An 18,793-nucleotide genomic window follows, 5' to 3' on the forward strand; every position below is an offset into this window, starting at 1 on the left:
ACCTTTTCCAGTTGGCAATGCAGTTAGGCAAGTTCCAAAGTACCTCCTACTACACGCAGTATTAATATTGAATTGAATTTAACATCATCATTCCAACACCCCAAAACAGAGGACTTAAATCTTCCCCTTTCTTCTCTTCTCTCTTTTTTATAACACCTGATGTCCATTTTCTCATACTTACTGTCATTGTTGGAGCCAGTTTCCATAACACCATAAGGAGGAGTGAGAAGTCCAGACATATACTGTCGATATTTCTGAAAGACAGCAATGGCACATTCAGTCAGGTACAGATGTATAAAGCCGTTCAACAGATGATGTGATATTTACATTCATGTGTCTGCTGCCTTGTGTGTCACACGCACATGGACAATCTGAGGCAGTCAGATCTATCTGCTCTCCATGCTACCAGGCCTGCTTTCTTGACTGGAGCACACTGCTTTATTTTATTAAAAGTTGTGCTAAACCAGCTCCCTCCATCTTCGCCAAAGCATGACTTTGAGAGTTCTAATAAAAGAATACTGTACTTGGTTGTGTGATTTCCCCTAAAGGCTGTTTTAAAGCTCATTTGAAATTACACTACTCAGCTGAACTCAAGCTCGGCAGCTACTTTATTGTAGGGATGGAGACAAGGCTGCTAACTAAGGATTCATGAGAATCATGTGCCACTACAATTTTGGTGTCAGATTTGAAATGCACAGGATTTAGCCTGAAAACTCTAAACATTAAATTCCAACACACTAAGTTTGGTTTTCAGAAACTACAAGGTTATGAAACACACAAACCCAGGTTCTGTATACACACACACACAAAAACTGTATTATCAGATGAAACTTTGTAACTGCAAAAATAATGTCCTTTCTATCACCATAAACTACATAATTGTAACTGATGTCAGTAACTGGTATTTTTCTTCAGTGAATGCTGGTGACATGATCAATAAGGTTCAAAGCTCTGTCTAGGGCTTAAGAAATTCACAGAAGCTAAAAAATGAAACCAAAGTGGGGGGAAAAAATGTCCTTTTATCATACAAAAATCATTCAATGAATAAGCAAGACATTTTTGTTATCAATCATACGATATTGCTGTCATGCTTAAGGGTAAACAATTATAATTCCCTTTTGGAACTGTCAGAAAACAAGCTTGTGCAACAGGGATGCTGATGATCAGTGTAAATAAACTGTGTCAAGCGGTCCTTAGGGTGTTCAGTGAGCTCAGCCTGAACAAGCAGCCCACTGAACTTCACGTAGGTTTCAGCTAAGTACACATCATGAGACAGAAAACGACTCTCAAAGTACGATTTTAATTTAAAAGTTTCATCCTTTGCTCTATGGAGCTGTTTGGATGCACTCACTTTTAAAATGTTGTCTGCTGGATTTTAACAGATGCTTGAATTATCATTTTAACATTTATTTTTCTTGGAAATGGATATGAAAATTCTAGCACTAAAGACTGAGTGTCTTGCATTCTAAATAACAAAAGCTATAAAGATTACATTAATCTTAATAATCCAATCCTATTTTTAGACAAGCCATTACATCCTAAAGCTTAGTAACATATTATTTAAATCTCACTCATAATCCAGCTGTAAACTCGTAGCAGCAAAACTATGTTATATCCCTGGTCATTCACACAAAGTAAATGCTACTTCATTTGAGGATAAACCTCTCCTGTTTTCTTTCCAAAACCATTCACTTTCCTATACACTCCATTCAGACCTATGCCTGGAACTCAGTGAGAGGAAGAATACGAGAAATAATTATATTCTCTGTTCAACAATTAAATCACACACATAAAACAAGAGAAAAACTCATTTTGGTTGGCTAAATGAAAAAAAGAAAAACATGTCGCAAGTGGTTGAAGTACCATTTCATTCACAGAGTAGATAAACATTTTGTTCTACCTTGTACTGAATTTCATCTCAAAATGTGATTTTGAAATGGAAAATTGAAATGTTCCATTTGGGATACGATAAAATCAAATTTTATAGTGTTTTTTTTTTTTTCCTTTCTTCTTCCTCACCATTCAGATGATATTAACTTCTTTGTTCTGTTTTTCCCAAAATAGCATTTTCCCAGAAATACATTATTAGTCTACATTTAATCCACCTTGATAAAGAACTTGAATGGTAAGAAGACAGTAATTTTCTCTTTTGTTTCCTATACCATGTTCACAGTCGGCACACACTGCATGGCCGTTTCCCTTCTGATTAATTCTCTAGTATTTTTACTGATTATTCTTCTCATGAAACAAAACATAGAACACACCACACAATTTCCAAAAGATGTGGGGGCCCAGCTTAACAAAATACCTACAGGTAGAATAAGCCAGAATTGCATACAACACTTGAAAGGAGGCACCTAACCCCATTCAGCCCCACTTTATGCCCAGGATGCCAAAGGCCAGCAGGAAGAAGAGCACAGATGCCAAGGCCTTCAGCTCTGTCACCCTCCCCTTGAAGGTGCCACCCTGCCATGGGATGAGTCTAGGGAGTGTGACCCAGCCCGCCCCACGGGCAGCGCTGCCTGCCAAGGAGTCCAGGCAGCATTACCAGAAGAGGCACTAATTCAAGACGCGCCCTTAGAGAGCTCAGTTGTTCAGACTCCTCCAGGGGACCTCTGTGTAAATGAAAATACCTTCTATACCTGGGTATCTGGAGGGATGGTTAATATGGCTGCCTACACATGGTCTTCCATGAAGATACCTCGATGGGGTGCAGGCTGACAAAAGAGGTATAATTCACACCTAAAATTGCATCACTTCATCAGCCAAATTAAATGTCAAGGGACTCTTCTTTGTCAAGTGGTCAGGGAACACTGTTTGCTGGAAAAACCTAAGTATGCAAAGGCAGATGTAAGTAACTACATAAAGCTTCACAGTATCAGATGGAGTAATCGAGTTCCAGGTATGAGATCTCTCAAAGCTGAGATAATGAGGAAAACAACACTGACTGTGAGACCTATCTCGTTACTATAATGTCTGTAAATGAAAAGAAAATGCAATAAGTTAAATTGCACTGGTAGGTGGTATTTAAAATCATCCTGAAGATTAAAAGACTAAATATTTACAAAAGGCTTTTGAAAGTGTATTCCATTGGTGGCATGAACTCTGGAAAGGCTTTGCTTATGGAAGACAACAATAGCTATCAAATCACCATAAGCTTGTTTATTACCAGAAGTCTTCAAGTTCTGTAAATCCAACATGACAGCAGGTTTTAAAACTACACTCAGTGACCTATTCACTCTGTCTTCAGTTTCCTACCAATTTATAAACTCAATCATGCAACAGCTTAAAGATCAGACACTTCCTGCATCTAATCTGACAGCACAAGTAATAAAGACAGTGATTTTTTCTTCCAGTTACTGACCGCCTCAGGTCCTTGCAGGGGCAAAAATTAACACGACCTTTTCAGCCACTGCTATAGCCTAAAGCATATGAGAGCTGACAAGGAACAGTTGGGGATGGGAGAAGAGGAAGAAAGAGAATCACACACGTGCCGTACTGGGGAGGTGCTGTGGGTGAATTTTCATACCAACAGTTTTTAAGGCCACTCATTGACAGGTTTTTCAGCATGTTCCTTTGCATGCTCTTATTTAGGCTTTACTTGCAGTTAGCTGCAGTTAGTCTCAGAGGTTTTCATGAAGACAACAGATTTAATTCTACTCTGTGAACATAATTGGGTATATTTTTACATGCAAATGTTTAGAAAGGCACTTACTATAATTCTGATGCAAGCTGTCTCTAAATTTCCTACATTTTTTTCTAGCGTATATAAGGTATATAAAATACATCTTCTAGTCCCTTCTACTGCAAGTACTGAAGAGCTAATGCCTCTTTAAAGGGAAAGAAGGAGCAAAAAAGAGCTTTGAATGTAGGTTCCACATCAGATAATCTCCCAAGTGCAGCAGTTCCACAGTCAGCAAAGAGTATCTGATGGGCCGTATAATAAAGGACCCAGGTAGTGATGGTTTGTAGCACTCGGGAATCAAGTCCGGCTTCTGATGTTTCCCCTTCTCAAGGTAAACCTACATGTGGCCAGATACTGTTATAGGAAGTGTCCTGTAACACTGGAGAAGGTTTTGTAGACCACAACCTGTGCTTGGTTGAATCTCTCTCTTTCTCCTCTGCTCACAATTACAACCCACAGAGTCACTTTTGACCAAATGCACTTCTGCTCCCTCTTCTGCCTACCACTGGCAGCAGAGAAGGTGACAAGGCAGAGCCTGCATTGCTTGCAGATTTGGGAGTAACATAAAATAATTCATCTGTGTTGTAGAAATCCTAGGCCAAACATCAAGGTGCTCTTTCCACATGTTTTTCAGAGCCTTGTGTAACTATTTTATTCGATGCTGTCATTTTGGCTATTACCTGAGTTCTGCAATCCTCCCGTACTAGCTGGCTGTACTCATCTAATGTTTCTCTTGGGCAATATATGCTGTAGCCTGGCAATGTGGGCCAGCTTCTCTATTTCCTTTTGATAATAAATAATTGATCAGTGATGATCTGAGTACAACTCTGTTCTTCCTCTAAGTTGGCTGAGCCAGTCGTGCCATTCTGGCAATGAAGGATTCCCTCGTGAGCATTACTCACAAGGGTGCATCCCTCCTCTCTTTTCTCCAGAACAATAAGGGGAGATGTGAAAAAGCCTCTGAGGATCTCTGGACCCTCTTTTCACCCGCCAAACCAAGCAGAGATTGCTATCTCAAAGTTTAGATCAGCTTTGCTTTTAGATCTGACACTCCAAATATTGCTCTTTACTGAACTAACTGAAAGGTAAAATCTCAGGTCATCTACCTACTCTCTGTTAGTGTTTTCCAGGAAAAGTGCCTAATGTTCTTACAGAATTAAAAAAACAACCAAACAAACACAGATAGTCATGTTCATAGTTGTTTTATCTTATTCAAAGGGGAAACCAAACAACGCACTTGCTATTGCCCAATAGTGTGTGCCGAAACCCACAAAAGACTGGCATAATTCTGATTTCAGATACTGTCTTCTTAGTATGCTTATAAATTAATAAGTGTACTTCTTCTAAACAAGCTCAATCAGAAAATTCTATACATTTCAGGTCAACGACGCTTAACTCAATATCACAAAAAGGATCTGACCCACGGCTCTTCAACACTGGAAAGTGAATCACTGCTTGAAGCTGGTGCTTCACTCTAAAACACCAAGTGTCCTGCATATTACTCAACACTTGAGTTTGTCATTCACAGAAGATATATGTATTCACTGTCTCTCACAGTACACGTAAGAGAACAGAACTGAGGTATTTCTAAAGGAAAGGATAAAGACTAATTAGGAAAAAATAATTCTACAATAGCAAAAACATATATTTATGTATTGTGGAAAAATAGAAAATAAACCATGTGAAGATCTTACCATGACTTACTGAACAGTGATTGTTTTGTATGCGTCAGTCTATCAAGTCATTACAATGAGATAGACATGGCCTGAAATAGCAGAAGTGAAGTACCATTTAGTCATATTTAGATAAAATAAGTACAGGAAGTGCCTGTACTGAAATTGCTGAATCCTGATCCCAGAATTAGTACAATTTATATAACAGCAGATGAATCTGCTTTTTTTCCATTTATTTCCCTATTTACCATCTTCTGAATGTTTCTGCATGGCTCTAATCAACTACGCTTTAGATTTTACTTGATCTCTTTGTTTTTGAGGCACATATTATTCTGTCACATTCCCACTTAAATCAGTTTATCGTGCTTGAAAAGCTCTGTGTGCAGAATTTTCTTGGTCACAGAATCCCCTTTAGTTTTAGTTGAAAACAAAAACGCACCCAGCTCCCTGAAATCGTGCCAAATAGCAGACTTGGCTACCAGATAGAAACCTGAAGATAAGACTGCACTGCAAAAAATCAAATCCAAGGAAATTAGAGCATGAGCAATTATTAAACAAATTACACAGCCTATTCTGCTCCATCTAATTTAAATATAGAAATGACATCATGCAGCCCTCCGATTCTGTCTCCTAGAGGAATCCACTCAGGAAATGCAGTTGGGTGGAGACAGACTTGTTTGGGAGGGGTGGAAAAGACTGCATAGACTAAAAAGAGGACAAAGAAAACAAAGAAGAACAAACAGTCCATCTGTGTATATGTTTTCTTTTACTACACTTGTGGAACCACAGAACAGAAAATGTATGCACAGGAGAAAAATATAACAAATTAACTGCCTTTAATGTGAAATTCAAGTTATCAAAAGTGACTGAAGAAGAGCATTATACAAGTCCATATTTACTTTTTCACAGTGATATCTGTGTTGAATTTGTTCACTTCAAAATCAGATGATGATGATGACTGTCAGCAGCAGTGCTTCAAACTCAGTACAAGATCAGAAAATCAAGCTGTGCTCTCCTTTTTCCCCCTTTCATTATCACCTTTAGAAGAGAGGCAGCAAATCACATCTGAGATGAAATTTTCTGAATGATGCAAGTGGCAGAAGAGAACCTCACTCCTCTGTAACTGTTCTGCAATGCTGACAACTGTAAACATGCATCTTTATTAGCAAAGCCATCAGATATGTTTCAAAAACAAAGAGCAGAACTACTAAGAAATTTAACTATTACTATTACTATTTAACACAATTTTTCTTACCACTACAGCCAACCTTTAAACCTACACTGACAGCACTTAGATCAAGCTAAGTCTGGCATCATCTCATGGGTCATGCGCAAGGGAAACCTGTCCCAAGAACAATTTCCAAAAGTTATGGGCACAAAATACTTCTTCCTATCCTCAGGCAGCCATATGTCATTTTCAGATATGCTATTTTAATGAGGGGAGAAGCAAAGATGTGGTCTTTCAGGTGAGCTCAGTCTGGGTGTGCTATGCAAGTGTACGAGGAAGAGCAGAGACGGGTAATACGAGACGCAAAGCCAGGATGAGGCTGGGCCTTGTTCAGCTGCTCACCTGGGCAGCAATGAGCTGCCTCCTACACTATTTCTTCCATGTGCTGTGCCTCCCTGAACTGACCTTGAGCATTTTTCTGGAGCAGAGCTTCAGCTGAGACAAAAGGTCACACCAGGAACACATTTAAGTCTGTAAAGTGCTTTGATAGAGTGGTAAATTCTGTAATTGCAGCAACATACAACAAGGATTGTGTACTAGAGAAGTCAGCAAGAGTCTCTAAACCAAGTTATAGTTCCACCCTGAGATTGCCACCTTGCAAATACAGAAGGCCTGATAGACGTAGCCAACATATCTTTGCATTAATATTATGAAAATGGCTTCACCTGAAGAAGTGTATATGGAACTAGGTATGTACCACCGAGACTGAGAAAAGCTGCAAACCTCCCAGCACAGACTGTGCAGTGACCGAGGGCTGAAGTCAAGCTCCTCCGTCAAGAAACTCTGTAAGGTCACCACAAGGTCTGTGCAGTACTTAAATCCTAAAAATAGATTGTAAATGCAACTTAAATGACACATTGGCCTTACGTTGACACTGTGTGCAGCAGTGGCTTTATGTGTTGTTGGCAGACAGCTTCTTTTCTTCCCTTCCAAATGGTGATCTGATCCGCAACTTTGATTTTCATATTTTCATATTTACAACACCTAAGCCAAGAAGCATGTTGTTCTAGAAACTTGTTTTCATCTAGAAGGAAACTCTGGGTTAAATATTACTTTCTCTATAATCAATATAAAACCTTAGTTATTTCAGTGGTGTCAGCCTACTGCCATGCTTTTGCTTCTCACAGAAATAAGCACTTATCAACTTCCAATACTCTTCTAATATTAAAGGCTCCCTTTGCATGGATAATTCCTCAAAGTGATTGTTTCTACTCTATTGTGCCTAACAATACTGATGATATCTTGTACATGTAAATAAGTAAACACACAAGGGAATTTCTATTATAATATTAGCGTTTCTTCAGTGCTTTTTAAATATTATTTTGATTACAGTGTGAGTTGCTTTAAAAGCAGCTTGTGCAGCTCAGTAACACTGCTGTGAAATCAAGCACAATACAAAATAAGAGGGGAAAACCTAAAGACAAATGAAATCATTATAATTCAGGAAGCACAACTGAACAGAATCTACTAGTGCATGGAAAAGTGTGTGTATTCTGAGACAGAAAATCACTCACAATCAGATCGATATCACTGAATAGGACCCCAAAATATGGGGTCCAACTCAGATAGCAGTCAGTGCAATGGCAGCTCTGGAATTACCTTGCTAGCATCAATCTCTCAGCGGTCCAGCTGCTCAAATCCAAGTCCATTTCATACACAGTGTCGTATAATGAATGCTGCTGCTAGTACTTTCCCACCGGAGTTCACAATAACATTTCAGCTATTTCGTAACTGTTTAGTTATTCTGCCTTACATGCACAGTCCAACATCTCATGGCCCTCATGTTTGAAGCTCCCGATAAAGGTCTGGGAAACACAGCCTCTTCGACAGACTTGTACAACAGCATCTTAGCTGAAGATACCAAAACATATTGGATGGGAATGACTGACTTTTACTAAACTGAAATGCAAACGACATTGATAATGGTGATTCATCTGTGCCATAATACAGGGATTAGATGAAGTGAATTGACAATCTACAATGCAACAGCCTCATTTGGATGGGGCAGTTTTCAAGATTTTTCCCTCTGTCTGGAGTCAGTGCAAGTGAATTCCTCAAACCAAAGACATTTCATTTAGCTGCCAGTCACTCACCAAGACCTTTCTTTAGGCAAAAGGTAAAGTAACATTATTCATTTCACCTCATCCCTAGAAACATTTTAAAACCTCATCATGAGAGGGGACAGTGAGGAACGGAGGCACACAGGGATGGGAAAGAAGGAAGAAAGTCCCACTGGAAGTTAAATGTCAGAAAAGAAAGAAATATTAACAAGAAATAGTGAAAATGTTTTAAGGAGCAATAAGTGAATGGCAGGAGGGGAGTGCAATATGTAGCCTAAACAAACTCCTTCAGTTCACTGAAGAGATGAGACACCACAAGGAGAGGACAGACTTCAGGGAACAGGGCACACTGTTAAGAAAGAGGCGGCGGAAGAGACAATGTGAACTGGCTGAATGATATGCCTAATAAAATACATGTTGCCACCAAAGAAGCAGTTCTACCCGCTGGATGCCTTAGAAACAGCAATTTCACAATGGGCAGAATCTAGGCTCCTTGAATCTGGCTGTTGTGGAGACAGTTTAGGCCTAAAGATTCTGCAGATTGAGATGAAGAGCACATAATCCAACATCAGGCCTCTGCCAATTTTCCAGTCACAAACTTAATCTCTATTTTACATAGTGAAGCATGGTTTACATTTGTTATTTTTTATCTTGTGGCCTGGGATGCCAATTATAAGCAAAAATAGAGGAAAATTTGATAGAAAAAGTGAGTTTTAAAGGATTGAAATAGTATAAGCCAAGCAGAGTCCAAACCACTCTGAGATTCTGAGGAATGACTTGTTTAAAGAAATGACAGAACATTCTCCCAGATTAATTCAAATGGGTAAAAATAACCCACATCCATTTAAAAATTGCTCAAATTGTGTTTTCTTCCAGCTGAGCTGAGCATCAAGCACACAGCCTAGTTTGACTAGGTTGACACTTCAGTGTGGACAGAAATTTCGTACTAAAAAGCCTTGGGTTTCTTTTCATTTATTTTTTTTCATTGGTAGTTTCTTCCACAGTACAATATAGAAACACAAAAAATGGCCACCTCGATTTTCATTCTTCATTATCAGCCTTCATTCTCACTATCATCTGTCATGTTATCTACCATCAAGATTAAAACAGCATTTGAGATATGCAGGTGGGCACAGTAATGAAGGTGCATTGTTGATTTTCTTAAGTGGAAAAAAGAGTAAAGATGTGTTAAGGCTGAACCTACAGACCAAAAGAGAAAAATGAAAAAAGAAGAACATGAAACAATACAGAAACAATTCACAGGAGAATGAAGGGTAATGTACTGAAGTAAACTGAATAATAATACTTCCAGAAAAAGAAAGAAGGCTGGAAGTAGAAGAGTATAACATCTTATCAGTCTCCTATTCTATCCAACAAAGCCCTGAAGTCAGCTTGACTGGGGTCCAGCTTTGCTAAGTTCTTCACACACAATGAAAGGTCAGATCCTGTCTCCCTCCTCCCACCCAGAAAGGCCCCAGTGCACTCAGAGGCAGGACACAAACAGCAAGGGACACAGCACAAAAGGTGCAGAATGGCACAAATTAACTGCGTACAATAAGTAGATGTTTGACCAGGGATTTTTGTTCAAATAAAGCAAGTAAGATTATATTGGAGCATGAGGTAACTTAGAACAAGAAGTTCACAACTTTGGCATCCACCATAGGACAGACCTCCAAAGGCTGAAATGAAAACACTTTAGGAAACACTCTCCCCTCTGAAAGAATGATATTTGTTATATTACTTTGCTAAAGCTATACCACCAATAAGGGACACAGGCAATAAAGAAACTGAGTCAACACTAACCAAAACTGATGTGTAACTAGGCATAACCAGATTCAAAGGGACACAGCTATTACTACTTAGTTTATGTGGAAGGTCTACACAAATTATGATGATGGAAGACTGTAAACAACCAACTGTAAGAGAAAGGGGTTTGCTGAAGAATCACTATCAGACCATTAAACTTGGCCATATACTATGTACATAACAACACAGCAGTTCTGTGAGGCATTTTGGCAAGGAAATTCCCCATCTGAAGGGCAATGAGAAAAGCTGATTTCTGCGCTAAGACTCCTCTGAAAATTATTTGCCAAGCCCGAGCTCCCAAAACCTGTCAGCACAAATGCCCAAGTACTCACCTCTAGCAGGAGAGACAACTTCTGTCAAACTGGCTAAAAGATGTTCTCAGTGAAACATTTGTGGCACTTAGTTTGCCATTCTGAAAGACCTGGCTTTTAAAAGTACATTCTAAAACTTACACTTGGTTTTAAAAGTTACCTATTTGATAGTAAGCTCGCTAAGAACTGAATACATTTTCTGAATTTTTATGTTTCTGTTCCACTTGGGCAAACAGCCATTTCATTTGGGTATGCCCTCGCACACGGGTAAAAATAATTTCAGTAGCACATTGAAATCTCAACCTATCCCACTAGAAGGACAGGTTTAACACAGCCAGGATGTACATCATCAACTTTGAAAGTAGAACAATTTTCTAATGCATTGCTTTCGGTTGATCGCTTCTTAGATACCTTTGTATTTCCTCCCCCTTCTTTATAGAATCATGTTTTATTTGTTTGTTTAAAGGATGACAAAAAGGTATTAAAAGAAATACATCCGGTTGTGCTGCGGAGGCCCCACCACCTGCTTCTCAGGAACCCTGGCTGTTCTTGTTCCAAACCTATTGGAAACAATGTATTACAAGGAATAATATTTATACAGAGCAAAAAGCAGTACTAGATAAACACACTGTTTTTGCATGGAGCGCAAATAAAATTGGTTTTCAGTAGAGGAGGAAAAGTAACAGTGCGCAATATTACTGCACTGTGATTTAAAATCATCTCTGTAGATTACCAAATAAAGATGAATGGCTTGAATGGCACAAGTACACTTTGAAAATTCAGAGAGACTCAAAGCAGACATTACAAAATTATTTTCAAAAGGCCTTGCTAGGAGGACACAGTAAATAACCCTGACTCTGGCTGCACAGTGGCAGCTGAGAAGGGAGAGCATCTTATCCACTCATCTTTCTGTCCATTTCTCTTACACTGAACAGCTCCTGATAATTGTCCCAGCCTTGTCATTAAAAGTGTATCCAAACAAATTTTAATTGTTGTTTGTGTTATCATTCTGGCCACGATGTGCCAGACCTCCTGTGCTCAGCCATGGGTACAAAGACTCTGCTGCTGGGCTGCTTTCCTCGCCACACATAACAACATTGCCCGGCAGGAAACGCCTCCTCTGTGTCCCTTCTGCCCAGTCACTTCCTGCTGCCAGTGGAAAAATTTTAAATGAATTTGAGAGAGGGCTCGAATAAGGTCATAAAAGCTAAATAAAAATTAGTGGTAGGAGTGAGGTCCCAAATACAGGAGAGGGCAGCGCTCTCTGTCACCTACTTCCCTGGGTAGCAGCCAGCTGAGCAGCCTGTGCACACACAGCTGGCTCATCATCGCCAGTGGAACTCCAAACCACACATACATTGTCTACCATCAAGCAGAGACATCATGGCAGTTGGGGTAAGTACTGGTGGCAGGAAGGACCAAAACTGGAAAGGAATAAGCTGTCTCAGTTCTCCCACTCCCAGAACTTTTCAATCATTTCCTTGGGCTGTGATTATATTTATATCCCAAACTGATTTTTCAACTTAAATTCTTATAATTAGAAATTCTTCTAAGTGTTTTCATTACGACCACACACCAATGTCCTAAAGCTGCATTATTTCTGGTTGTTGTGGACACCAGTATCGAAGGTGCTGAGCACTTGAACTGGGCTGCTCTGGCTTGGAATGCATTGCTATTGCCTGTTGTTGCAGTGGAGAAAAATATCCGTGGGCATCCTTATGCACGCCTGACAGAAGGACAGGCAGGTTTTATTGAGAAGTAACCTGCTATACTTCACCTTTTTTCTGGCAGCAAGAAGAATGATTAATTCTTGAAGGAAGAACTGGGATGAGACTTTCAGTCCCTCTGGAAGACAAGACGAGGTTGCTGGTAATACTAGAGTCAGAACACTTTTAATTGAAGGGCTACGTAATTTGCAACAACCTACACTTCATTCTATTTTTGTATGGTTCTTACTCTGTTGTGAATCAAGACAGACAAAGCTTGTTATTGTCACTTTGATACTGTGTATCCACTCATCATTCAAAGAAAGTCTTTACATAGAATATGCGGTAAAATAAGCTACAGCGTGAGTCACACTGCGAGAGTCCATGCTCTGGAGTGTTATGAGGCACCACAGGAATCAAATGACTTGCATATGAGAACAAGACACTATCCACCAAGCCACAAGTGTAATTATAGAACAGCCTTTAAGAAGGTTTCCTTCACAGAGAGAAAAAGCTGCCTTCACATCTAAAGCCATTTCATACAATTCTTCTGTTAACTTACAACTCCAAAACCACATTAAAGACAAGTTTTGCAAACCATACTGTAATACAAGTCAAACACATTGGAAATAAGGCAAAAATATCTTTTCCATATATATATATGTGTGTGTGTTTGTATATATATATATATTTTACTTGGTAAGTGCTGTTTAACTGATCCATCTTCCTTTGGTAGTACTGAGGAGAACTCAGTGTTATAGAATAATGAAGCTGTACACATATGCCTAATATATTCAACTGGCTAGTTTTCAATTTACAAGTATTCCCCTACATACTGCTAGCTGCTTGTTTAGGGAGCATTACAGAACACAATTTTAGCATTATAATGTCTTTTCAATTTTATAAAAATCTTGATATCTTTTAGATAAGATAGCCACTGTAACCTCTGCCTTTTACATAAGATTACTATTTGCATAACTTGTATGGAGTTGATGTCTATTATATACAATGTGTTGGAATAGATCCTCAGCCGATATAAATTAACAGTTTCACTGGCTTCAGCAAAACTGATAATTATTCATTGATCTGTTCCAATAGCACTAATGATCATCTGTCTTCCAATAGGAAGGAATATTATCCATTAACTAGTACTGAACACTAGATCTCAGGAGATCTCTGTCATATTCCTGTGTATGCCACTCACTCACCACAACTGATACTTGACCCAAAGCCAGTTCGACCTAGGAAATGTGAAGTCTGGCTACCCTGTAGCCTTAAGAAGATTAGCTGTTAATTTCTGCAGTGTGAAATTTTATCCCTGGGAAGGGACACATGCAGGCAACCTACATTCCACCTCTGTCCTGGCCCTCTTCTGTTCCAGGCTCTGTTGCATTGCCTTACCAATAGGGAACATGGATGAGTGCAGGACTGAAAAGGCCCCCACCACAGCCTTGATGCTACAGAAGATATACATAACTATTTCCGAAATTGTTTTCATCTTCAAACTTTAGGAAATCACAGTAGGTTTCAAAAACAGTAAACAAAAGCTCTATGAAATAGGTATGACATACGCTTGCCACCGTCTTGAAAAACATGTGGTGGTGTTTTCTCATGGCAAAAATCACAAAATTTCCACATCACCAGTATTACCTAAGTTTAGCAAACTTGACAGGTATCACAAATCTGACATGATTAGAAAGAGCAGCATAAGAAAGCCTGCAGACGTACTAAACGACTGCACTGCCCAGCGACCGCCAGGAGTGCGGGATTCAGATAGAGCTGAACCTTCCTGCAAAAAGAAACAAGAGGGAACATCCAGACGAGAAAAAAAGTGCTAGTGCCCAAATATTTTATAGGGGATTATTTGTCAACAATAGCATGGATCAAAATATGGCCTCTTAAAAAGGAAAATGGCTACAAGTGTCTTTTAATAAGGAAGTGAGCAAAAAAAAAGCAGATGTAAAATTAACTAAGATGTCAAGTAAGACCAACGCTGCCAGCACAAACATGCTGATTTGCTCTGCCTTAAGACAGAAACTAAGGTTCTGAGGAACCAACGTGTTCAAACTCAAATACTGCTTATATATCAGGTTAATTAGAGTACAAATGTAACTCAGGAGAGGTTTGCAGAGTGCGTACTAGTAGCAGGAGATAATGGTGACCAGAAAAGCTGTTTCAAGCTACCAGAAGATAAAAGGAAAAAGTAACAAGACTCTGGACTCAACTGGCTCTTTGTTGGAGCAGCTGTCCCAGTAAGAGGTGTTTCTTTTCTCTAACATGCACAGAGCTACATTTTATCTGGATCTCCAACCATCACCCTAAGCAGTACAAAGAACAGTAACACACATGCATATGAACAACTCTAAAGTGGCCCTGTCTGGTAGAAAATGCTACAAAGAGCCTGGCCCAAATAATCTCTGAATCTATCAGCATGTTTTAGAAGTTTCTGAAAGATAAAAGATGTATCCCCTTACAACTTATAATTCTCAGTGTCACATGATAGGCATTGCTTACTAATGAGAATTAATACTATTTTTGAAGCGTTCCTCTATGGTTCTCTTCTCATGCCTTGCAGCAGAATGGTCAAACCGCTAGGGCACCCAGAGGCCAGTTTGGTGGCAGTCCGTTGCCAGGCAGCCCCAGCCGTATCCTCTTTGTGCATGACAGGCGGCAGAGTTCAGTTTGCAGCTGCTGGAACAGCCCGCGGGGCAACAGGAGCCACCTGGCCACTGGGCAGCACGGTGGCTACACAGCCGCTCCCCGATACCTGGCAGAAAAAAGCCATAGGCCAAGGAGAAAGAACCTGTAGGCCAGGCATGGCCAGTTGGGCACCACGGTTATTCAGGAGGAACTCTTTAAATTGAACTCTATAATCAGAGCATCACCATCTCTGTGAATACAGCCCAGTGGAATGCTACTGCATTAAGGGCTTAGTATTTGCAAAATGCTTCAAGATATGTAGATGAAGGATCCCAAAGAATTGTTAACCATAATATTATTCTGACATTGCATTCCTCCAGGAATAGCAAACACTACAGTGTGTAATTGGGCTGATATCTCTTTAAATATACATCATTAGAGCTCTTCTGAGATTCCCATCAGTGTCAGTAACTGTACGTACAAAGAACTACTCATTTGATTATCTTACAATACAAAACCCCATGCATATATCCACAATGATTACATATTCAGTACATTCCCTTTAATGTCAGTGTATCAACTGTGTTTCAGTTGAGACTTAGCATTCATCCTCACATTCAGGCAAGTTTTATCTTGCCTTCTCATCTCCCACACTTGATCTGCCTCTTTAAACCCAGTGTTTCGAGCAACCTCTCCCTGATAGGTTTTAAAAGTAGATTCTTCTCTCTGCTCAATAAGCAAGAGAACAGTATACAATTTCCTGTTTTATGTACAACATCTGGCACTGTAGAAAGAACCATTGCAAATCTTACCAAGGCAGCAGAAAAAAAATAGCTGAAAATCCTCCTGTATGGAAAACGGCTCTACAACACTGGCTATTTAACCTAGTACATATTATATGGAAGGTTAGCAGATTTCCTGGCAGAACATAGTACAGTGTGTGGGATTTGATTGCCATACAGAAACTGAGAGAGAGGGCCTTCCATCAAACACTCAATGACAAACCTCAATCTGCTTTTTTCTGCACTAAATAAAAAATGTCAAGAGAAATCTGGCAGGAGTCTACACTTCGTAATATTAATATTTTGAGTGATAGCCTACACAAAGCATCTGCAACAAAATAATCTTCCCTATTTAACTGGCAAACAAGCTGAGGGTACAAAATTTCCCAAAGCACCAGAATGGCTTAAGCAACCACATTCCATTTATAGCAATGACTTCAACACTTCAGAAATTACGCAGCACTGACATTCAGTGACCCCACAGACAGAATTTGAAGATACCTAAGCATTCAGAGACACAGTAACCTATAGTGCTAGTCCTCTTAACAACCACACAAGAAGCACATGACAACCTGAGGCTTCCATGTGAAGTTATGAACTCCTATCTTTATCAAGCCTCCAACTCCAATAAGAAGGTTATTAAATAAAGATGACCCTGTACTCAAATACAGTCTTAAAAAGGGGAATCATGATGGAGAAGTTCACCTTTGCAATGATGGCACATGACAAGGGCGTGCAACTGTCGGTTGGGACTCTGCAGGGAGGGATCTTACACTAGCATTAGAAGCTTCATTTGGTTCTGCAAGGTTTTTCATGTAGTTGTCCAAGTAGAAAGCAGACTGCCTGAATCAGCAGCCCAGTGAGGCAAGAAGAAAACTTGTTTCCCTGGTTGCACCCTGGTTGAGATCCCTTCCTCATGGGTGCTTGAGAGCACAAGTAGGATAAGAGGGCATTTGTCTTCCACTGACTTTTAATTGCTTGAACTTTCACTGTTAATAAGGTAATGCTGCTTTCCAAACCTTTCCACAAATTCTAGCTCTTCAGTTGTCTATCAACACTCAAGCATCACATGCTTCTTGAAGAAGTAAACCCTTCAGAAGGAGTCTGCGAAGGAAGTACCATCAGTGTTTGAAGCCAGGACTAGTTTAATGGAGCCCAGGTAACTGTCAGATTGTTTTACAGCCCCTGTCTGCAAAAGCACTGCCTAACTAGGAATCAAATACCTACAAAAACCTGTCCTACGCATTTGTGGAAAAAATAGCCAAAATTAGCTTGGAACCTTGCTATGCACTTACATAAGGTCATGACATGATGTGGTTACTTGTCGGTACTGATATTTATTGAAGTGGAATAAAGTGCTATTCATGAGCTAAAAGCCAACCCAATGTTTTATTCAGAATTAAAATGCTTTTTCTAAAGAGGATGGCTTTTCCAAAGTGGTAAGCACTGGGCCAATTCTGCTTCCTTTAATGGCAGAGGCAGCTTCTGAAAACAGCAGCCCTAATGTGAACCATTCTGCTGGCTGTTCAGGGCAGGTCCAGCCTGGCAAGCCAGCACTGTCCCCCCAGGAGACGGATATGGCTACGGGTAAGCAAGCTGGCACAAAAACAGGAGCTTGGGTGCAGGGGTAACTAGGGACTGACAATGCTCTCCTGGCTAACTGGAAAACCTTTTCCCATTGTGAGTAAGCTGGGGGAAACCTAGAGAAACTCTGTTGTGATAAACTACATTTCAGAAGCAGTCTGCACAGAGGGTGGCCAAGACCATCAGTGAAAGACCAGTAGGAATTTTAATTACAATTCCATTACAACTAAAAATATTTCTATCAAACAGCACTACAGGGACTATATATTCCTCTTAGGGTTCCATTCTGTCCAAATTCAACACAACATACCTGGAGTCTAAACACTTTGGTTAGACCAATAACTTATTCTACCATATGAATTTTTTTCCTAAATAAATATTCACAGAGCTACTGTTCCTCCTGCACACCATTACAATTTTAATTACCAGGCTATATAATACATACAGCTGATACTGAGTTCAGATCGTAATGTTAAAGAAAATTAGGTACTATTGTATGTCTCATTACCAGTCCGTATGACCAACCCTAGAAATTTCCAGGAGGAGCAGCTCTAGGAAGGTGCTGACATTGCTACCCAACAGTAAGGTCAGCCCAGATTCAAAACCCTTCTGTGGTGTTTCAAAATATATCTTACCAGATCACGGGAAAAAACCATTCCTGGCTCTTCAGTGTCCTCTTAAGAGGTGACAGAAACCACCAATATTAGTAAAACCAAAGCTACTGGCTAAAATCAGTGAGTCTTAAGAGACGAGTGCACCTGGAATGAACACAACAAGACTTTAAGGTTAATCACAGAAGTCATTGCAGCTGCATTTTTTTTTTTTTTTTTTTTTACCTTGAAACTATAAATAGAAGCTGTAACAAAACACTTTGGGACATGTCCTTTTTTTCCCTAACATAGTTAGGCCTACTTCAACAAAGACCTCAAATCCTCGTAGCAAACATGGATGATGTTGAGTGGCAATGCACAATGTTGCTCTGTCTATAAGTCTCTTTTCTTGGCATTCCCTTTCTGAAGAGCCAGTGCAAACACAGGTTATACCCAAGCCCTTAACACATTCTCATGCAGCCCATGGCTGTTGGCCATGGTTCCACAACACAAAGCATTCAATACAGCAGTGGCCTCTATCCTACCAGCCCTTGGCTCTCACTTCTGTGCCCAACACGGCACCTCCTTGTCCAGGGCTGCAAAGGCTGGAAAGGGAGCTCTACTGTCAACTGCAGTCAATGAACATTGGGTCTTGAAGAAATTGCTGCAGAGCCGACAACGAACAGTCAGAAAGGGGTAAAGCAGATCTTAAGACAACATTTGCCTCT

General features: G+C 39.9%; 1 protein-coding gene across 1 annotated transcript in view; it reads right to left on the bottom strand.

Annotated features, from left to right (window-relative positions):
* Window positions 1-18,793, bottom strand: part of RAPGEF4 (Rap guanine nucleotide exchange factor 4) — a gene marked incomplete at its 5' end in the record, with an annotated part of 149,789 nt that overhangs the window by 79,604 nt on the left and 51,392 nt on the right. The window contains 1 exon segment of the mRNA XM_082055080.1: window positions 182-254. Within this exon segment, the coding sequence (XP_081911206.1) occupies window positions 182-254 (73 nt within the window).

This window comes from Streptopelia decaocto, assembly GCF_964273445.1.
Source record: "Streptopelia decaocto genome assembly, chromosome: 6".
NCBI lineage: Eukaryota > Metazoa > Chordata > Aves > Columbiformes > Columbidae > Streptopelia > Streptopelia decaocto.